The sequence below is a fragment of the Lygodium microphyllum genome, chromosome 7 (assembly GCF_053477565.2).
Source record: "Lygodium microphyllum isolate KBCC chromosome 7, Lygodium_microphyllum_v1.1.10, whole genome shotgun sequence".
Taxonomy (NCBI): domain Eukaryota; kingdom Viridiplantae; phylum Streptophyta; class Polypodiopsida; order Schizaeales; family Lygodiaceae; genus Lygodium; species Lygodium microphyllum.
Window position 1 is genome coordinate 48087990 of NC_141141.1, and position 23338 is coordinate 48111327.

At 41.5% G+C, this 23338-nt stretch overlaps 1 protein-coding gene across 3 annotated transcripts in view; it reads left to right on the plus strand.

Moving 5' to 3' along the window:
• The window catches only part of LOC148033421 (uncharacterized), a 135028-nt gene that overhangs the window by 80165 nt on the left and 31525 nt on the right, over positions 1-23338 (plus strand). Inside the window, exon 9 of one of the 3 annotated variants that reach the window (XM_087681341.1) lies at positions 10569-10705. Coding sequence is in view for 2 of the 3 variants with exons in the window: in XM_087681339.1 (XP_087537465.1) it covers positions 10569-10708 (140 nt within the window). In the remaining variant the exon portion in view is untranslated. Of the gene's footprint in view, positions 1-10568; positions 10709-23338 lie in introns of those variants that run through there. The other 2 variants (XM_087681340.1, XM_087681339.1) reach the window with 2 other exon arrangements.

Below are 23338 nucleotides of genomic sequence, written 5' to 3' on the forward strand. Positions count from 1 at the left end.
AGCAAATGTCTCCTTATAGTCAATGGCTTTCTTTTGTGCCTAGCCTTTGGCCAGAAGCCTGGCTTTTGCAATGGATCCATTTGTATTTCTTTTCAGCTTATAGATCCACTTTGTATCAATGGCTTTCTTCCTAATAGGCAATGTCACTAAATCCCATGTTTGATTCTTTATAATAGAATCAAATTCAGCTTGCATTGCTGCTGTCCAACGCATAGTTTGTTGTGCATCCTCAAAACATTCAGGCTCCTCATCGTTAAGTGTATGTGCTTCCATAACAAACTCCATTGTATTAGCATGATCATGCGGATGAGCTTATCTTCTAGTGGGACTAGCAATAGGAGTATCCAAATGACTATCTTTCATAGTTTGCAAATACCATCTAGGCATCTGCTCAGCTTCTTGATTGTGTACAAGCTCTTGTTGAATCTCAAATTTAGCATATTGTTGAATATTCAAATTAGCCAGAGGCTGAATTTTTGCATTGCTGTATGGAGGAGCTATTTGAACATTATGTTCGTTTACCAAAGCTCTAGCTGTATCACCAAAGGAAATGGGTAGTAGCCCTTCAAACACAGCATCGGCAGCGTGATATGTATCAAAACCAGCGAGGGATAATTTAAATTTTGCATAAAAAATCACATCCCTACTTACAAATACTTGCTTGGAAACAAGATCATACAATCTATATCCTTTGCTCTAATTGTTATGCCCTACAAAACTGCATATAAGAGCCTTATACGAAAGTGGCCAATTGAAGGTTTCCGGTTGTTCCAAGCCTCAAAAGGCATAATATTCTTTATTGCCTTGGTAGGGCACCTATTCAAAACATGGCAAGCATACATAACTGTTTCCATCAAAAAAACATGTGGCAAACTCTTAGCTTTCAGCATACATCTGGCGATCTCCATGAGTGAGTGATTCTTCCTTTGCAATCCCATTCCGTCGTGGAGTATACGTTGTAGTATATTGATGGACAATGTCTTTCTGCTTCAAAAAAATATTCAGTATGGAAGACATGTGTTCCCTCCCTCGATTGGAACGGACCCGTAGCTAGATTGATTTTTATCAAGTGCAACAAAAGCTAAAAATACATCATACACCTCTGACTTTTTCAGCAATTAGTAGACCCAACAAAAATGAGTAAAGTCATCAATGAAGGTGACGAAATAATAATAGCCACCCAATGACTTTGTTTGCATAAATCCATATACAAACAAATTCACAATCTGTAATCTGGCATTTGCCTTAAAAGCAATATCACGAGGAAACAAGAAATTGATGCATTGTTTCCAAAATGCCTCCCTCACAAATATGTTGAAGAGGTCTCTCCAAGAGAGGTAAGACATCTAGCATCTGTGTACATTGCATAAGCATCAAACTGCCATAGTTGACATGCCCCATGCGAGCATGCCATAACTCTGCGTGTGACATAGCAGGAGTAAGAGTACATGCCAAATAGACCGACTGATTAACCGAATAAGCATCTAACTCATAGAGTCCATGACATAATGTGCTAGTCAAATCAAAGTCAAGAATTCTTTATCCCTGACCATACATTTGTTATCATTAAATGTGACCTGCATACTACGCTTTGCTAAAGAAGAAATGAACAATAAATTCTTCTTTATGCTTGGCACATATAATGTATCCTGTAAGTGGAGAGTAGAGCCATCAGTGGTTGCCAAAACAATCTTCCCAATACCTCTAATAGAGTAAGATGCATTGTTGGCGCACTACACAAACTTGCCAATAGGAGTTGTAATAACAGAGGAAAACTAATCCATGCAAGATGTAATGTGCCTAGAAGAACCAACTGCTAGCATCCTCAGTAGAGCTAATTGCGCTATTAGCCCAAGAAGAGTCATAACTGCAAGTGTGGAAATAGTAGTCACGGTCTAGAACAAAATACATAGACCGAGTAGCAAAAGAAGGTGCATCAGAAACAAACATCCCTGACTCCTCCACCTTGGCTATGCGCTTCTTACATTTTGTTACGTAGTGACTTAGCTTCTTACAATAGTGGCACTTGTCCTTCATGGTTTGCGTGCGCCTTGTTTCTTGCTGCTCTGTGAAGTACCTAAACTTTTAGAACTCTATGGAGCATGTTTAGACTAGTTGCCCTTGCCCTTTTGCCTCGCCATAAAAGCTTCTCTAGGGGCTATTAGATCCATCCCACTGTTCTTTATTGTTTGCTTTTCTTCAAGGAGCAAACTAACCAACTGAAGGAAAGTAAGTGGCTATGGAGAAATTCTCACGGTGAGATTTAGGCCCGTATGAAATGTGAATAAGAGGATGGCAATGAATTCAGAGTAGTAGAGATCAGTTGTGTATCCGAATAATACTTGTCTACATTCATTAGTTGCTCACGCAAGTCCTAAATTTTGTTAAGATGTTCTTGCGTGGAATCACCTTCATTCATCTTCACATTCTCAAGCTCTTTCTTCAAGAAAGAGATGCGTGTCTCATTTTTCCCAACAAACTTCTGCTTAAGTGTAAGCCATGCTTCTTGTGAACAAGCTACAGACCATATGTGGGGGATTATAGACTGCTGAACTGACAATGCAATTAGTGACAATGCTTGAGCATCCTATGTGTCCCAAGCCTTTTGTGATTCTTGGCCTTTGACCATGTCCTCTTGGAGGAGGTGTTGCAAGAGCCACAACTCCAAGATGAACTTCTTCACCACTAACATAATCTCAAATTTTTTTCGCAATCAACACTTTTTTCATCTTGAAAGACCATAGAGAATAGTTGTTGGCATCCAACCTATCCTCCTTGGATACATATGTGAATACGTCACTTTGTCCTTGATTTCCCATGGTAAATGTCACTGTTTCAAAGAGCACAAGAGCAAGAACAACCTAGAAATTTGAAAAATTTCAAAAATTACAGCAAGCACCACGTTGTAATTAATAAATCTGATCACACTCTATCAGAACTATCCAATGTAAATGCTGTCCAATGCACAAACAATGCTCAACAACACAAAAAATGCAAAACCCCCAAAATTTTGTTGTCCAAAATGCACAATTTCAGTCTATTTCAGACTGAACTTGAAGTATATGTGCCAATGTCTGCAGTGAACCCAAAAGCCCTAAATTTTTGGCCCGAATCTCAAGAAATTTCTGCAATAAATGTGTCCCACACATGTCGAGGAGCAGAAACCGACTGCCCAGGCAAAAGCCCTTGTCTGAAATTCAAATTTTGAAATTAAAAAAAGCCTCTATTACCTCCTTTAGCCAAGAATGCTGTCAAGGTGGTGAGCCGTTGGTGGAGACTATGACGGAGCTGCCAATTGGAACAGGGGGTGTTGGCAGGCAGATGGCCAAGCGGGTGAGCTGTGGATGGTGTCAACAGCTCTGGACCAGGGCATAGCACTGCTTGTAGGTGCAGAGGGGACAGGTGACCAGGAGGCACGGCCTGTTGGGCGGTAGGCATCACAGGACAGTGGCAGAAGCTGGGGGCTATGGCGGTGCTACTGGCTGGTGGCATTGCAGGCGCAGGCAGCTAGATGAGCTGGAGGAGGGGCTGTTGAGCAAGATTCAAGCTGAGCACTGCAGGCGACTGCGCAGGCAGTTGGGGAACTGACCTGCAGGTGGTGCAAGTGGCTGCACTAATGGCAGAGGCAACAGCTGACAAAAGTGGAGCTGACCAAGAACTCAGCAAATCTGGGTGTTGTTGGTACAGGACTGAACAAGGTTGAGCTAGACTTGAGTTGTATCTGAGCTCTGATATCAAATGTGAGAGATGGGACAGATCGAAGCTCAGCTGAGAGCACACAGTTGACAGTGAAGAGAGTGTGAGAGTAAAGACATGACTCCCAATGCAATAATCAAATAGTAATGTGCAAGTACAAAGTACAACCCTTAAACCTTGGGGCTATTAATGTGTGTTCACACCCGAAAGGTGTAAAACATGATAAGTGCCCGAACTATATAGCATGAGCACATAAAATAAAGATGAATATAACTGGGGGAAAAACTTCTCATAAGGAGACTAAAAAGTGCCCGAATATCCTACCAAGGATCACCGACACTCCTTTGTGAGTGTAGACGTAAGTCAAACCCAACATTGAAGACTTCTTGAGCGTTGGCCTTCAACATTGGGCATAAAATGATCCGCCAAGTGTCTAGTGCTTGGGATGCTGCTACAAGCCATCAACATTGATCGTGATGTTCTTGACATCAACATTGAGGGGGTTTTTATTCCATTAATATTTGTTAAAAATAAAAATAATTTAGAAATCACTTATTATTTTTTTAAAAAATATTAGGTGATTGGAATTAGATATTGGCCATGTACATACATTGGCTTAGACCTTTGCATTACTTAATAAATAATTATGTAGGGTTCTCCGCTTGAATTTTGATTCAAAATGAGTTGTATTTCTTTTCTTTATTTTCTTTCCTTTCACATTAGGGAGGATCGTAACCACTTTCCATGTGAATTGTGAGTTTAACCCGAAAGCTATATCCATGTATTTGACCTTTGGTTATATGCTTGGTGCCTTGAGCCATGCACACACAAACCTTTGAACTATGTCTTACTTCGGGTTCTTGAGATTTTCGGTAGACCATGTCATGTTGTTCTCAATCTCCTCTCTAGAATCATTTTATGGGATTAGACATTATTTCTCTTTGAGGTAAGACCTTCTCTTTTCTTTTGCGTATGTTTGGTGTTATGGATTTAGTCACCCATGACCCGAAGGGGGGTTTGTTAGATTTATTTATCCTTGTATGTGAACACACATTATTGTTTGTAAAAGTGCGTGTTTAGGTATGAACACCTTTTATACCACTAGCCTATATATTCAAGTCCTTTCACTTGTACTTTCATCCCTTATATCTCACTTCTTATTAATCTCTCTTTAGTTTGTGTGTACTTGCAAGAACTCCTCTCTCTCTCTCTCTCTCTCTCTCTCTCATACCTCCATGGAGTTCTATCGGCCATAGCCTACCGCTCACACACGTGAGCTCCATACCCAATAGATGAAATGGTTCCAAAGTTTAATACCAAACATATTGAGCCTGTTGTCAAGTGCTCCAAGTTTGTTGAGCACTCCCCTGTGAGTGGGCTAAATGCATTGCCTTGGGGGGAATTACAAACATTGCCTTGTGCTTTGGAGATGGATCACACGTTGTTCCTATGCTCAAGAAGCAAGATAGTCAGATAACTTGTAGGACTTGGATTGGAATTATCTTTTGGAGTTCACCAACATGTTGCTCGAGAGTATGTTCAATGCTGAACAACCTCTTCATCTTAAGTGTTCGATGCTTTTGAATCATTTGGTCCACTCTCGTAAATCAGTGCTTGTTAAATCTTCTTGGCACCCACCTTTGGATTGGGAGACGACAAACCGATTAGAGTTGAAGTGCTGGCTGTTTTGAAGCTTCTCACCTCGCAAGGCAAATTGGAACAAAGGCCGATGTTGCATTGGATGGCGCGTATGGTGCTGGTGACTGGTCATTGTTGCTGATGCTCTCCTTCCTGCAAGGTTGCAAGTGCGGTTGTCATGTCTTTTTGATCAGTTTGACGCTACTCTTGTGTTCATTGAAGCTATCATAATTTGTGGGACTCCATCTCAACCTCTTTAAGGGCCGTATAACTTCTCCCCTCTTTGGACCAAGAGGCCCCTTGGCAGGATTGGATGATTATTGGTTTGTTATACGAGACAAGGGTTGGCTTGAGTCAATCAAATATATTACTTGCTTATACGAGACAAGGGTTGGCTTGTTTAGAAGGATAACACCGCCTCAGGTCTTCACGTGGTGGAAATTTGTGGTAATGACAAGCTAGCTTAACAAAATGCCTTTCAGATCCAAGGTTTTCTTTTGGCGAATGTTGATAGGTGCTCTTCCTTTTACCTTTCCACTCTCCAAGCAACAAATTTCCAATGGTTGTTTCTTTTGTTAGACATGTATGGAAACCCCACCACCATGGGTTTCTTGCTAGGTGGCACGGAAGGTATGGTTATACTATCTACCTTTTGGTCCAGATTGGTTGTGCCATCGATGCTTCCCAAAGATTGGGTCTTTGGACTATTGGGATAAAGGCCTGTTTGACCTCTGTGTATAGCACACACACACTATTCAATTGTACATGTGAATGTACCCTTAATATGGCCTAAGTATAAATACATTTTATTCTTTGTGTACCAACACATTGTTGGTACACTCAAATCTAATTATACTTCCACTCTCCCTCTATGACTCTCGCTGTCACTCTCACACTTCCCTCGAACTGTTGTTGCACATCCCTAGTTGAGCTGCAACAACTGGTATCAAAGCACAGAGTGCATGCTTCCTAAGATCAAGGGCAGTTGACAGTGCAGGCAGCTTGCGAACACATTGAGGCAGAAGAAAGTCAAATGAGCAAGAGTCATGGACTCTCAGCTTAGAGTGGGCTGTAGGCGCATAAGATGAACTGCACGTGACAGTCAATAAGTGCCAGCAAGCAGTTGCTCGACCAATAGGCGATAGGTCCGTCGTGCGTGATTAGGCGACAAGGCGGCAGTCGTGGCAGGAGTCACAAAATAGGGGAGCAGTCAAGCAGACAACGCACGCAGCGGGGACCATTGTCGCTGCTAGTCAGCAGTTTCACCACACAAACTAGGCACTGGTAGGTGACGACCAAGCGTGACAGCCGTCAAATGCGTCAGCCACGCGACGGGGCATGGTCAACCCCCTGTCCCCTGTCATTTTTTAAAAACAGAAGATTTCAAATTCCTTCTATCCCTCTCTCTGACGGGGACACGTGATAGCACAATTTTGAGGTCTGTGTAAATTTGAGCTAGTAATTTGTGGCTTTTATCAGATCTAATCCGGTCTATGCCTAGCAGAGACATCTAGGTCAGAAATTGCAGACATTGTGTGTTGTGACCTCAATTAAATTGGGGATTTTGCCAAATTTGTGAGCTTGCAGCATTGATGGATTGGCACTGTACACTTGTCTTTAGACAATGGGCAAGAGCTTGTGTTAAAAGATGTCAGATATGTGCGGTGCATTAAAAAGGGTTTACTATCTGTTGATCAGCTTGACTTGCATGGTTACACTACACTGTTTGGTGGTGGTTTGTGGAAAGTGAAAAAGGGTTCCATGCTGATTCAAAAAGGAACCAAGAAGGGCACTTTGTATTGTTTGTACTATAAAGCCTTGAATGGCAAGTTTCTTGTAGTTGCTGAAATTGGATGTCATTTGGAGTTATGGCATTTGGAGTTATGCCATATGAGCCAGAAAGGACTTGAGGTCCTTACCTCTCTGAAGAGGGTTGTTGGAAAAGGCTCTAAACTTGACTTTTGTAATGAGTGTCAGTTTGGAAAGCAAAGAAAAAATTCCTTTTACTTTGGTGTCTCTCGTAAGTCCAATGTCTTGGATTGAGTGGATTCTGATGTATGTAGTATGCCCGTAAAATCGTTGGGTGGTGCTCCTTATTTTTTCTCCTTTATTGATGATTGTTCCAAAAAGATTTGGCTATACTTGTTGAAAAAGAAAAGTGAAGTGTCTGTTGTTTTTAAAACTTTTCATGCATTGGTGACCACTCAGACATGTAGAAAGCTGAAATGCTTGAGAACTGATAATGGGGGTGAGTTCACATCTACTGAATTTAAGTCCTTTTGTGACTTGCATGGTATTAAGAGGGAGCTTATAACTCCTTACAGCCCTTCTTCAAATGGGGTGGCTAAAAGATATAATAGGACTTTATGTGAAAGAGTGCGGTGCATGCTGTCAAGTGCTAATCTCCCTCATGAATTTTGGGGAGAGGCACTCAAAACTGCAGTTCACATTTGCAACCGCTCTCCAAACAGGTCCTTAAATAATGGCATCCCTGAGGAGGTTTGGTTTGGCGGCCTCATATAACCATTTACGCATATTTGGCTATGATGCTTTTGTGCATATTAGAGATGAGCTGAGGAACAAACTTGGCCCAAAATCCACCAAAGGCATTTTCATGGGCTATGGTGATGAGGGTGAATTTGGCTACAAAGTGTGGTTACATCAGTCCAAGAAAATTATTTGCAGCCGTAATGTTGTGTTTATTGATGCAAAGTTGCTGAAAGGTACTTTAGTCTCTAATGAAGATATGAAACAGGTCAAATTTCAGTATTTGCAGCCACCTATTACTTCAGAAAATGAGCCTCATGGTGCTGTACCATAGGCTAAAACTGATGATCAGCCGGTTATTTTTGAGCCAGATGATGATAGACAACAAATAGGAGCACAAGGTCATGGACAGCAAGTTAGACTTGCTGATTATGAAAATGCAGGTGCTGGTAATGAAAATGAAGGTGCTGTATAGCATGAACAACATTCTAAAATTGGTTACAGCAGCCAATAAATGTTGAAAATAACATACCTCCAAATGTAGATCCAATTCCTCAAAATGTAGATCATTGGGTACGCATGTAAACATGCGTAAGAAGGCAACCACACATGTTTGACCCCTCCTTGCATTATGTCATGCTTACAGATGAGGGTGAGCCTCTTATATACAAAGAGGCCAAGTCATGTGAATTCAGCAATAAGTGGGAGCTAGCTATGTAGGAAGAGATTAAATCTCTATATGCAAATGATACTTGGGATCTTGTGTTGTTGCCCAAAGGAAGGAAGCCTCTTCCAAATAAATGGGTTTACAAAGTAAAGACAGTTGATGGGAAATCCAAGTACAAGGCAAGACTGGTTGCACAGAAGGAAGGGATTGACTTTCAAGAGGTCTTTTCACCGGTTGTGAAGATGACCCCACTACGTGTGCTTTTTGTTCTCATCGCTGTGTTGGACTTAGAGCTGTATTGGACTTACATCTTTCTTGCATGGTGACATTGATGAGGAAATTTACATGAAATAGGCCGAGGGCTTTGTAGTTCTTGGAAAATAAGAGATGGTGTGGAAACTAAAACTCAGCTTGTATGGGCTGAAGCAAGCACCACGGTAGTGGTACAAAAAGTTTGGACACTTTTATGCTATCTGATGAGTTTACATGCAGCCATGCAGATCATTGTTTGTACATGAAAAAGGAAACAGATGGCAGCCCCATCATACTTGTTTTGTATGTGGATGATATGTTGCTAGTTGGGAAAAGAAACTAGCTTGGATGCTCTCAAAAATCAGCTGAAATCAGCTTTCTCCATGAAGGATTTGGTGAATGCAGAACATATTTTGGGCATGACGATTCGCAGAGATAGAATGCAGAAATTGTTGTTTTTATCTCAAGAAAAGTACATTGAAAAGGTAATGGTCAAATTTAACATGGTTGAAGCTAAGCCTTTTGGGGTACGCTTATCTCCTTATCTTAAGCCTAGTAAAGCCGACAGCCCAAAAGATGATGTGGAAGCAAATGCTATGAAGGGAGTCTCTTATGCATCAGCTTGTAGCTCTCTTATGTATGCTATGGTTGCTACTTGTCCAGACATTGCTCATGCACTGGGAGTTGTTAGCAGGTTTATGCCAAATCCTGGCAAAACACATTGGGGGGCTTTCAAGTGTATTCTTCGACCCCTAAGGGGTATATAAAGAAAGTGTATTTGCTATGGGGAGGGTGCACTTAGTTTGCAGGGTTATTGTGATGCAGACATGGCAGGTGACTTGGACACTCATAGGTCCACTAGCGGGTATGTCTTTACAGTTGCTAGTGGGGTTGTTTCTTGGTGTTCTAGGTTTCAGAACGTCCTCGCATTGAGTATTACTGAAGCTGAATATATATCAGCTAACTACTGAAGCTTCTAAGGAAGCTATATGGTTGAGCAGACTTGCGGAGGATCTCAGCATGTCTATGGGTACTGCAGTTTTTGGACGTGATAGCCAGAGTGTTGTGTATCTGGCTAAGAATGCCATGTATCATTTACGCACAAAGCATATAGATGTGGGATATCACTTCATCAGACAGATTCTGGAAGATGGTCCGTTTGACCTCCGTGTATAGTACACACACACACACACACACACACACAATTTAGTTGTACATGTGAATGAACCCTTAATATGCCCTAAGTATAAATACATTTTATTCTTTGTGTACCAACACATTGTTGGTATAGTCATCTCTAATTGTACTTTCACTCTCCCTCTCTGACTCTCGCCATCACTCTCACACTCTCCTCGAACTGCTGCTACAGATCCCCAACTGAGCTCCAACATGGACATCCCAAGTTTGTGGATCTTGCTCAAGCTGATATGAATGTGCTCTTTCATTTCTTATGTTTATGGGGTTGTTGGTATGTATGGACTATGATGAATGCATTCATCTTTGATGCTTTGTCGGGAGTGTAGAATCATATAGTCCACTTGAAAAGACTTGTTGATCGGATGCTTGACTTGATTTAGTTGGTGGATATTCTCCCTAGACAGGATTTGCTTTCTTGGCACGTGATAGTTTCTGCCCTCCTCTAGCCCCTATCTTGTTCCTTTGTACTTGGACGGTGATGCCTTAGAGAGTACCGGTTGCGTCTGTTGTATCTGGTTTATGTTCGATGGCCTAGAGCCATCCCATGTTTTGTATTCTTGTGATCTTGTCCTTTTCTTATCAGCCCTGTGCAGCTAATGTTTTCTTCTCTTTCTTCTTTTGTGGTGTGCAGCTATTCCAGGAACAAAGAAGGCTTTGGAGGACTGCTCTAGGGCATATGATGAGCCGTTAATAGTGAATTGCAACAGTAGTCATGAGGACTCATTCACATCGAAGGCCAGGGACACCCATTATGTCTATGTATGCCACAAGGTTAAGTGATATTTTTCTCATCTGTAATGTCTTTTATCTTTTCAGAGCAGTTTGAATTGTTGAAAGCAAAGAGGCTTTTTGCAGTTAGAGGAAGCTCTTTGAGGATTGATTTTGCTTGATCTAGTATGGTTGCTGGTTGAGAGTATAAACATCCATGGTTTTCAATGAAGTTTCATTGGTTCGGATTCCTGCTGATCCCCTACATCTCAGTCCATTCAACTTGTTTCAATGTTTCCCTCTTTAGTCAGAAAGTGAGATTATGCCCAAACATTTGGCAACTTTGCTGGTACTAGAACTATGTGCCAAATTGGATGAGCTGGAGGACCTCTGCAACATTTTTCCAAATGATAGACTCGTTTTGTTTGCAGCGTGTGAAAAAGTAAGAACATTTGTCACACATGTGAGTGAAAAGTGGAAGCCTCTGAATGTTAAACCCACAGTCAAAATGCAAGAGATACACAGTTTGCTTATTAACATCCAGTGAAGGTGTTAGAAGATGTTGCTCTCTGACCAGGCTACCAGCCATGTAACTGTATACTGCAATTTGCAACAATGTGGCACATGGAAATATCATTGCATAGCTAAAATGCAAGATAGATGCTTTGTGCTCTACTTAAGCCTACCGGCTTTACAAAAACATAGCTTTTAGGGGTCACTTCTTTTGAGTGTGCAAATATGCACCACCTATCAGTAAGCACCTCAATACAGCTCCATACAAATTGATGTGTTAGTCCAGTTGGCGCATATGAAGACCAGGAATGGGGTAGACTGAAATGTAGGGAATGAATATTGGGATGCAGTTCACAGCATATGTATAGGATGCAGGTGCTTTCTTCGTGAGGTGTATCCGGTTGGCGAAATCTCTTAGACCAACCTTTGGATGTGCATGCATATGCATATGCTTCTTTGTGACTTGTTTCTTCTGTTCTCCCTAGGCAACACATATGTTCCGTGTTCTACTTAAACCAACCAGGTTAGCAAAAATGCAGGTTTTGTAGGTCACCTCTTCACGTTTGTACTCATGCATTGCCTATCAGCAAGCACCTCAACACAGCTCCATGCTAATTGATGTGTTAGTCCTGTTGGTGCCATACTGAGATCAGCAGTGGGGTAGATTGAAATGTAGGAAATGGAAACTCGAATGCAGATCAGTCTTTGAGTGCATGAGATATAGGTGCTTTAATAAAAAAAGGTAAATCATGTCGAAGAAATCTCTTAAGATCAATGTTTCTACATGCATGTGCATGTATATGCTTCAGTGACCTCTTTGTTCTTCTTTACCAACCGGTTCCTTCTCAGCTACCTTTTATATTTCTGTTTTGTCCTTTTCAGAGCAGCTATTTCACTCTTTCCTTATACATCTTTCAGACATGGATCTGGACTTAAATGTCTATCGATTTTAGATCCCTCGGGCCCTTCTCTGATATCTTCCATGAAAGGAACCTCTTCTGTGGAGTGTTAAAGAGGCACAACAATTAGATGTGTACCTTGTTTAAGGGGGTGCATCATGACCCAGTCCATGCTTGAAGCATGGATGAATGATAACCTTGGTGAAAATAAAATTCCTCATTTATTTTCTTCACCCTTGAATTTTGTGATGCAGAATGTTTCTAAAACAGTATATCAGCTTATTAAAATGCAGGTAGTAGGAGGAGGTTTTTTCGCTTATTATGTGCCTTGGGATACTCTATTTGATCTTGCTTATACCCTAACGCAAAAACACAAGCACAATCGTACGAAAAGCACAAACTGAGCAGAACACAGTTAGGGTTAGGGTAACTCAGTGACAATGAACATAGTGGAGATCTGAAATGAATGAATTTGCATAATGCATTGCTCACGCAGCAAACATTATGCAATGAATGAATATTGTACCCCGAACTCTCATGTCATGAGGACTGAGGCAAAGGTAATGAGTTGGAGAGATTGTTGTACTCTAACGGATCCTGAAACACAGCAAGGCAGCCTTTGAAGATGTCTCACAGTACTAAACACAATAATGTGGATGCTCGAACAGTGTCCCACAGGTAAAAGAGAGAGAAAGAGTTGTCTGTAGAGGGTTTGATACCTTGGCATCGGGGAGTCTCTTTAGTCAACTTGCCTTGATTTTGTACTCTTTGGTGTTTGTTTTATGTCTTGTTTATAAAAGAGAGTTGAGTTTATGCATGATGGCCTAGAGTCATCCTGCATCTTTAATCTCTTGCCCTTTTGCTCGAAAGATCTAGGCCTCTCTCTTGGACATTCGGCTTGTGGTGGTTGGGACAAGGATGCATGCTCTTGATTGGGTCTTTGGTAAAGCTAAATACTACGGTTTGCCACAACCTCACATGAAGGTCTGTTTCACTTCTTTACATTTTGGGATTGCTGGCATATTTGGGTCACTTGCAATGCCTTTCTTTTTTATGCCACCTCGGGCATTCAACGTCATGTTGCGAAGCTTAAGGGATTTCTCCAGTGGTAGCTTCACCTTCTACAACATGTTGATGTCTTGGTCAGAAATGACTTAGTTCCTTGGCATACAACAATGTCCTTTGTTCCTTTGCCATGACTTTGTATCTTTTGTGCACGATGGACTAGAGCCTACATCTTGTAATCTTGCAAGCTTGTACTTGTACGTTTTTGTAATGAATACAATTACCTATTATGTGAGAGAGAGAGAGAGAGAGAGAGAGAGAGAGAGAGAGAGAGAGAGAGAGAGAGAGAGAGAGAGAGAGAGATTTTTTCTGTTATGGCGAATCTGCAGGTGTCAAATGGTATTGATGTGGCCTTTCTTGACTAGCATATAGGGCATGGGGATGATAAAGATTTGGCGGAATCAGATGGTGACTCGTTGCTGTCATAGGAACCAACCTAGTTTTATAGCAGATTGTTGCATTCCATGAGAGGGCAGCTATCTTTTACTTTACAAGAAGGACTCCTTTGATTACTAGGATTCGTGCTTGGCGGCAATCCATGCTTGTCAGTGTCGAGGCATGTCAAGTTGATGTTTCAGGGAAAGTACATGCCGCTCTTGTTGAAGATATTTATGATGGACCGACACGGTTTTTTGAGGGCCTTTTTTGTTCTTCGGAAGTGCATGCTCGCATTATTCAACGTATTCCTTTGTTCATGGATGGACAACTAGTATATATCATCCCATGGAGGCCTATGGCTGAGTTTCAGGAGGTGCTTAGGCAAGCATGCCCAATTTGGATGGAGGTGGTTGATTGTCCTGCACATCTTTGGTGACTTCTCCCTTTGGTTTTGAGAACCCTTAATGAGGTGTTGGTGGAGCCCCAATTGGCCTCTCGCAATAGGAACAGGACTTATATGCTTTGGGACACAGGGAAACCTCACCTAACCAAAATTTGTTTTGAGGTTCTTGGTTGCAAATATTGGTATTTAAGCTTAAATGGGATGGGGTACATTTGTTGGATGCTGTTTTAGATGTGTCCAATTGGGCCGTTTATTTCAGAGTGTGATAGAAGCCATGAGGTGTTGCAACGTTCTTTGGATCTTGACATGGATATGCAAGAGCATCATCCACAACAAATGGTTCAGCAGCATGAAGTTGATCTTGTGCCTCTTGTCTTGCATGGACATGATGATGGAAGGAAGGATGTGTCCCAAGCTGGTATTGAGCGTGAATCGCTTTCGGTTGGTCGGAATTTATCTCCTTAGGATGATTCTTGGGTCACTGTGGTTAGATGTAATGCTAGACAAGAATCTCGTTGAACTCCTGCTCACCCACCTCAATCTTCATGTGTTCTTGTAGTTGGTGTGGATGATAAAAGGGAATGCCGTCAGCTTTGGGATGACTTGCACTGCCTTGCCATGGCTTGTCAATGTTTCGTTATGGGTGATTTTAATGCATGTGTATTTGCGGATTATGCGACTTCACTGCACTCGGTCATGGATGGTCTTGAGAGGCCGGCTCGGGATGCTCTGGTAGCTGTGTCTTTAAAATAGGACATGTGGTCCTGGATGCATCCTTCACAGTTTGGATATACTTATCGTTCTCTTCTGCATCCAAATACTTGGACCAAACTTGATAGGATCTATATTTATCAGAGTGATTCTTTCCTTCCTATAGTGGGTGGAGCGACAACATGTTTGTCAAATCACTATCCTTAGGTTTTGGATTTAACCCACAGACCTATTCATGCCTTTAAGGCTCTCCTTGCTCGTTTGCCTCTATGTTTCAACCAATCTTTTTTGTTGTAAAATGGGTTTTTGGAATGTATTCTGCAATTGATTTTTTCTTTTAGCTTGAGGGTCCTATTTGGAGGGATGGAAGCATGGGCTGTTTTTAGGAATAATGCATGAGCGTTGTCCTGATAGTATCCACAGGGACCATACGAGTCAAATAAGCAAGTTTGTTCGAACGGAAATCTCTATCATCCATGACTGCCGATCTTGTCACAACTCTATAGAAACAGAATTTGTATCCTTTTTCATTAATTTATCTATATAATGATTTATTAAATTTATTTCCTTTGCACTAGTTAGATATAAAGAAAAGTGCATTGGAGCTGGCCACTGATGAGTGGTCACAGGTTATGGTGGACCCACACGGTGGGTTAGAGAAAAGATAGTTCACACTTCCACCTATATGACCCGATTGGGCGCCTGTGACTAGAACTCACGCATATCAGGGTTAGACTCGCACACAGAAAGGATTGATGCCTTGAAGTGTGGGCTAGATCCACCAGAACAGACAGTTACAATCAACAAGATGGCATGATCATGAAATGCTTGTATAATGTGCATGTGTGGGCTGAAAGCTTGAAATGCACATTTCTTTGCATAGGAAAGTCACATGAAGATTCGGATACCATTTTTGCGATGTACACGGAAAAAGCTTTCATATGATACCCATATTGGGGGGGTCCCTAAATTCTAGGAGATCCCTAAATTTTAGGAGGTCCCTAAATTTTAGGAGCCTCGAATTAGCCTAAAAATGCTAGTTCTAAAAAATAGGGATGTCATTCTAAAAATAGTAAGTTCTGTACTCTGACTGTGCTTACTAAATTTGGTTGTTTCTATTCTTGACAGTATTCAACCCAAAAAGGAAGGCCATAAAGAAGAGTCAAGTGTCAAGACACTTGTCACACAAGTTTCCAAGTGTCCCACCACTTGTCACATCTCATGACATGTGGCTGGACACTTGTCTTGTGCTACTCCACTTTCCCCTTTTGTACTAGCTCTCCCCTCTCCTATAAATAAGAGCTCGTTTTTCTTCATTGAGCATCATTTTTCTTTGCTGTAAACGCCCCGAACAACGTAGTATGCTTAACAATTATGATATTTGCTTGTTTTCGAGATTTAATATAAAAGAGAATGAACACTTAAAGCTGAAAATGAAAATTACTCACAAAATTACAGCCATAAAAATGTAAAAGTAATGGAGACAAGATTGAGGGTTGAAGATGGGCAACCCCCCCCCGAAGGAATGTATTTCTGCTCAACCCAAGTCCCTTAGGGAAGAGGTCAGTTACAATCAACCTGAGAGTGAGAAGAAGTAATTCTCACTCTCACAAGATCATGCAAAGATGTACAAACACACATGCATTATCTATTATGCAATGATAAGAACTGATTTCTTTACAGTATGAGAGAAGAAAAAGGGGAATTCAGCCTTTCTCCATCGTTGATCAGCAGTACAGGGATAGAGCTTGCTTCTTGTAGCTAAAATGGAAGAAAGAGCTCAAGAAGGAGGTGCTGTAATGAATTTACAGGCTTGCTGTCTTGTAAAACAGCAGTGATAGAAGAGGGAATATGGAGGAATTTGATAATGGAGAAGTGGGGGATGATGATGGGGATGGATGGGGCCAGTTTCTGGCTATCTGTGGGTGCTGTACATTTACCAAGAGTTGATTTTGTTGTAGTAATTGTAGAACAATTTCCAAGTGTTGATGATGCTCCTCTTCATTCTTGCTAAAGACAAGAATATCATCAAAGAAAGTACCGACATATTGTCGATGCTCTCTAAAGATGCGCTCCATCATTCGATTAAAGGTGGCTGGTGCATTGGTTAATCCGAAAGGAACCACCAAGAATTCATAAAGACCGTATGAAGTGCGGAAAGCAGTTTTGTGTACATCTTGTGGTATTACCCTAATTTGATGATAACCACTCTTTAAATCAATGCGGCTGAAAACCTTTGAGCCTCCTAGACGATCCAAAATGTCGTCAATTCTGGGAATAGGAAACCGATTCTTCACGGTGATTTTGTTGAGGGCTCGATAATCAATGCACATCCTGAATGTGCCATCTTTCTTTTGAACAAGAAGAACCGGTGAACAAAATGGTGAAAAGAGTGAATTTTTCATGCATAAAATAAATTACCTTGGGCATGTCATCTCTTTTGAAGGGATTCAGATGGATCCTGAAAAGATCAGGATAATCCAAGAATGGCCTCATCTTCGTGATGTACATGAGGTGCGATCGTTTCTTGGCTTATGTTCTTATTACCGCCGCTTCATCAAGCATTTTGCACATATGGCTTCTCCACTTCATGACCTTACAAAGAAGAAGATCTCTTTCCAATGGAAGGAAAAAGAGAAGGCAGCCTTCACAAGGCTGAAAACTGCTCTTACTTCTGAACCTGTTCTTATCATTCCAGATCTGGTAAAACCATTTGTGGTGGAAGCAGATGCTTACGGTGATTGTATTGGTGCAGTGCTAAATCAAGAAGGCCATGCCGTAGCCTTTGAAAGCCGCCGTCTAAATGATGTGGAGAAAAGGTATGACATTTATGAAAAGGAGCTCTTAGCAGTGGTTCATGCTTTAAAGATATGGAAACATTATCTTTTAGGCAATGAATTCCTTATTAAAACCGATCATCAAAGCTTGAAGTATTTCAAGACTCAAAAGCATTTGCAGGAGAAACATGCAAGATGGGAAAAGTTCTTGTCTATGTTTCATTTTCAAATTATGTACACTCCAGGGAAACAAAATGTAGTTGCTGATGCACTTTCTAGAGTGCCTCGCATTGCAACTATTACAGTGGCTCATCATGAAGATTTTCAAACGATGAAGAATACTTATGATGAAGATACTGATTTTGCAGCAATTTGGTCAAATTTACAGCAAGGAGGTTCTCATCCAGATTATTCGATCAAAGATGGTTACCTTCTCATGAACAATCGCCTTTGTGTCACTCTTCCTGTTCGACAAAAGGTGCTTAAAGAAAGTGATGAACCCCCTTATGCAGGGCATAGAGGGAGGGCAGCCACTCTAAGTGCAATTGAGCGCTACTTTTATTGGCCAACATTACGAAAAGATACACATAACTTCATTGAGGCTTGTCTGGTATGCCAAAAATCCAAATATGATAGGCAGAAGATTCCAGGATTGTTGCAACCTCTTCCAGTGCCCAAAGATCTATGGGAATCTATCACAATGGATTTCATCTCAGGTATTCCAAGAACACCTCAAGGTCATGATATGATTTGGGTCATAATTGATAGATTCAGCAAACAATCACATTTTATTCCATGTCATAAAACATTGAAATCCGCACAAGCTGCAAGACTTTTCATTCAACATATCTTCAGGTTACATGGTATGCCTTCTGAGATCATTTCAGATAGAGACTCCAAATTCACAAGTAACTTTTGGCGTGCTTTATTTGAGAATTTGGGAACCACTTTAAAGTTCTCCTCAGCTTTTCGTCCTCAAACTGACGGCCAAACAGAGGTGATGAATCTCACTCTTTTGGATATGTTGAAAGCTTATGTTAGTGAACATAAGTCACAATGGGAGAAATATCTTCCATTATTGGAGTTTGCTTACAACAATACAGTGCACTCATCCACAGGGAAAGCTCCAAATGAAATAGTACAGGGTAAAGTGATTCCTCCTCCAATTATTCGCACTAAAGATAAGATTTTTGCTGCTGATGAGTTTGCTTCAGATTTAAAAACAACAATGGATCAAGTTCGAGCCACTATCAAAGTTGCGCAAGAGCGACAAAAGAAGCAAGTAGATAAACAAAGAAGACCTTTGGCTTTTGAAAAAGGTCAATATGTCTTGCTAAAGTTTTATAAAAGCAGGCTCAAACAAGGTTCTGGTCAAAATTCATCTTTTCCAAAGCTCTCTAGTAGATACTTTGGACCCTTCAAAGTGATTGAGAAAATAAATGAAGTTTCTTATCGACTTGAGCTTCCTACTCATTGGAAAATACACAATGCTTTTCATGTAAGTTTGCTAAAACCTTACATAGGACCAGAACCAAAGGAACCCATTACTGAAGATCCCCCAGAAGTTGAAGAAACAGAGCAACTCTTGGAACCTGAAAAGATTTTGTTTCTCAAGGATCGAACCATGAGAAGTGGCCTTGTGACACGAAAATTCTTGCTAAAATTCAAGAATCTACCCACCACAGATGCACAGTGGGTAGATGAAAAATTCATGAAGGATTACCCAAATATTCTACAACAATATCAAGAAGATTTTCAGCTGAGGACAACTGAATAAAAGCCAGAGGGCTGTCACAACTCTATAGAAACAGAATTTGTATCCTTTTTCATTAATTTATCTATATAATGATTTATTAAATTTATTTCCTTTGCACTAGTTAGATATAAAGAAAAGTGCATTGGAGCTGGCCACTGATGAGTGGTCACAGGTTATGGTGGACCCACACGGTGGGTTAGAGAAAAGATAGTTCACACTTCCACCTATATGACCCGATTGGGCGCCTGTGACTAGAACTCATGCATATCAGGGTTAGACTCGCAGACAGAAAGGATTGATGCCTTGAAGTGTGGGCTAGATCCACCAGAACAGACAGTTACAATCAACAAGATGGCATGATCATGAAATGCTTGTATAATGTGCATGTGTGGGCTGAAAGCTTGAAATGCACATTTCTTTGCATAGGAAAGTCACATGAAGATTCGGATACCATTTTTGCGATGTACACGGAAAAAGCTTTCATATGATACCCATATTGGGGGGGTCCCTAAATTCTAGGAGATCCCTAAATTTTAGGAGGTCCCTAAATTTTAGGAGCCTCGAATTAGCTTAAAAATGCTAGTCCTAAAAAATAGGGATGTCATTCTAAAAATAGTAAGTTCTGTACTTTGACTGTGCTTACTAAATTTGGTTGTTTCTATTCTTGACAGTATTCAACCCAAAAAGAAAGGCCATAAAGAAGAGACAAGTGTCAAGACACTTGTCACACAAGTTTCCAAGTGTCCCACCACTTGTCACATCTCATGACATGTGGCTGGACACTTGTCTTGTGCTACTCCACTTTCCCCTTTTGTACTAGCTCTCCCCTCTCCTATAAATAAGAGCTCGTTTTTCTTCATTGAGCATAATTTTTCTTTGCTGTAAACTCATTTACAGCACCCACAGATAGCCAGAAACTGGCACCATCCATCCCCATTATCATCCCCCACTTCTCCATTATCAAATTCCTCCATATTCCCTCTTCTATCACTGCTGTTTTACAAGACAGCAAGCCTGTAAATTCATTACAGCACCTCCTTCTTAAGCTCTTTCTTCCATTTTAGCTACAAGAAGCAAGCTCTATCCCTGTACTGCTGATCAACGATGGAGAAAGGCTGAATTCCCCTTTTTCATCTCTCATACTGTAAAGAAATCAGTTCTTATCATTGCATAATAGATAATGCATGTGTGTTTGTACATCTTTGCATGATCTTGTGAGAGTGAGAATAACTTCTTCTCACTCTCAGGTTGATTGTAACTGAGCTCTTCCCTAAGGGACTTGGGTTGAGCAGAAATACATTCCTTCGGGGGGGGGTTGCCCATCTTCAACCCTCAATCTTGTCTCCATTACTTTTACATTTTTATGGCTGTAATTTTGTGAGTAATTTTCATTTTCAGCTTTAAGTGTTCATTCTCTTTTATATTAAATCTCGAAAACAAGCAAATATCATAATTGTTAAGCATACTACGTTGTTCGGGGCGTTTACAGATCTTCTCTTTGCTATCTCTAAAACATGTGCACGGTGTGTCTCTGTGATCAGTGTTCAAGCACGTGTCTCCACTAATGCCGCTCTAAAGAAGGGAACGAGAAGGCCCATGGTGGACCCGTTGCAATTACTCATACGTGACATCCTATAAAAGGGAGTCACGACAATGACAATGGCACAGACTTTTTGCCAAAACTGCTCATTAAGGCACAAGCGTTGCATGGCTTTGGCCTACTCTGTCTCATGCTCATCCCACTCATTCCATAGAGTGGACACCATTGTCTGGTTCAAGGCTGGACCGCACCTCATAAGGGCACTCTAGCAATAACCATATGTAAGCAAAGCGAGTTGAAGAAGGCTTGTTCAACGCTAGTGTGCTATGCTGACAATACATCACAAGCACCTTTACCTTTATCGTGAAGAATGTGACAATTGATGTAGCTTTTTGGACCACCCTCTTCACCGACTTAAGCTTCCCAGTGTCCTCCATAAGCAAGTCCAAACAATGACCTACACATGGAGTCCACACAATCGTAGGGAACTCGGACTCAAGCAAATGATCCATGTGCCGACAATTCGATGCATTGTCGGTAACAACTTGCACCACATTTGAGGGGCTCATCTACAATCACAATTTACAAATTACAAGTAAGCGTGCTTATTACTTAATACTAACAATACTTGGCAAAAAAAACGGGCGAGTGGACATGAGACCAATATGTTGATGATGCCACATTTCTTACGATCACTCCATCCGTTGGTGAGAATGTAGCAACCATATTTTATCCATACAGCCCGAATGGGATCAAGGGCTCTATCAATCCTCTCCTCCTCTTCATCAATCTTTTTCGTTCTCATGTCATTGTATGTAACACCGGTCCATCCTTCACATGGACCCACATTGGCAATGTCTTTTACCATATTCTTCTATTGCTTTTGCTTTAGGACATTGAATGCAAGATTGCACTCAATCACCGTGCGTGCAATTTCAATGTCTGCAAGTCGTTGCCTTTCTCTAAGAAAGGCAACCAATCCAGGCACATGACTGGGAGCTTGAGAGAGGGAGGATTGTCTCTCCGACACCGCATGAGCCTGCACTCTTTATCTTTTACTGGAGCCGGATGCAGATGTGGAGCCCCCACCACCAATGGTAGAGACCTCTCCCGCATTGGTTGAAGATACGCTCACATTGGATGCTTCCTCATTAGTAGGCATAGGAGTTGGTGCCGATAAGCCACTTCCTCCTCTTGTGCATCCCCCTCTCATCTTGGTGAGAATCTCCTCCGCAATGTTTTGAGGGAACTCCTTGCACGGAGCAACTTGCCTCCTGGTCTTGAAAAGATGTTGGAGAAGCCGAGTTGCATCACTTGTATAGCGCTTCCCACAATACTTGCATGCCCAATGGTGGGATTGGGCTTCTTTTTGTCCCTCTCCACATGGATCACATGCAAATTGAAAGGCTCGTGCTTCTCACAAGTCATGGTGCCAATGACGGATAAAGAGGAGAGAGAGAGAGAGAGAGAGAGAGAGAGAGAGAGAGAGAGAGAGTCTCGACTCTTGAAAGTTGAAAGTTGAGTGTCGAAAGTGGAAAGGGAGGGAGACTTGAGAGGCCCGAGGGTTGGGCTAAAGTTGAAAGAGCAAGAGTGAGAGGGAGGGGATTGGAGATGAGAATGGCAAATGCTTTGATAGGGTGCAGGATAGAGGGGATGGAAGATGTGAGTTGAGAATGGCAAATGCTTCAATAGGGTGCGGGAAAGAGGGGATGGGAGGTGAGATTCGAGAATGACAAATCACAAGTCCATTCAAGAATCAAGATCTAAGAGAGAAAGATGAGAATGGTAAGCGCTTGCTGAATTGGTGGGGAAGCATGGAGGAGAGGAGCACCTTTTGTAGATGAGAGAACCGTCAAAGTTCAAACAGTCAAAGAGGGGTCAATGGTCAAAGAGAGGGCTGCTAGCTAGAAGGGATTCAAAGAGGGCTAGGGAGGGGAGTGCATCGCTGGGAAAGGGGGTGGGATGAGGTATCCAAAGCTTCCAACCCCCCAAAAAGTGCCACATAGGCAGGCGGAGTAAAAGCGGGGGTGTAAGAAATGTGTGATGTGGGATGCAAGACGTATAGGCGACGCGGCCTAAACAAGTGCAAAAAAACGTATGAATTCGTACGGATATGTACCGTACGACGTACAAAGGCAACTATGGCTGGTCTTTCTTGCGGCAGCTAATGTCCACCATGCGATTTGGTCCTCGCATAATTTTTCTTGTTGATACCATTAGTTAGGGTGTTGTGGCTTGTATTGCACTTAATGGAGAGATCGTAGATGAAATCGCCTTGTCTCCGTCTCTTTGGCACAGCTGCTCTCTCAACCCTTTGCTGTTTGCTTTGGACACTCACTCGATGCTCTCATTGTTAGATAAGTTGACCGATCAAGGTGAGATTGTTGGTTTGTCTCTTTCTAGTGGTGTCCAAATTTTGGGTCAATCTTTGGCTAATGATTCCTTTTTGTTCCTTAAGGTTGATAACACTATGCTAATCAGGCAATGGTTGCGTGGAATCTTTTTGCTTTGGCATTCACACTTCATATTAATGCTAAAAAATCGACATTGCTTTTTTGTATGAAGAATGATTTGCAGGCTGTGGGTTGGTATGTAGCTTCCCGTGCCTTGCTTGATTGGATGTCATCCCGTATCCATGATCGCTACATGTA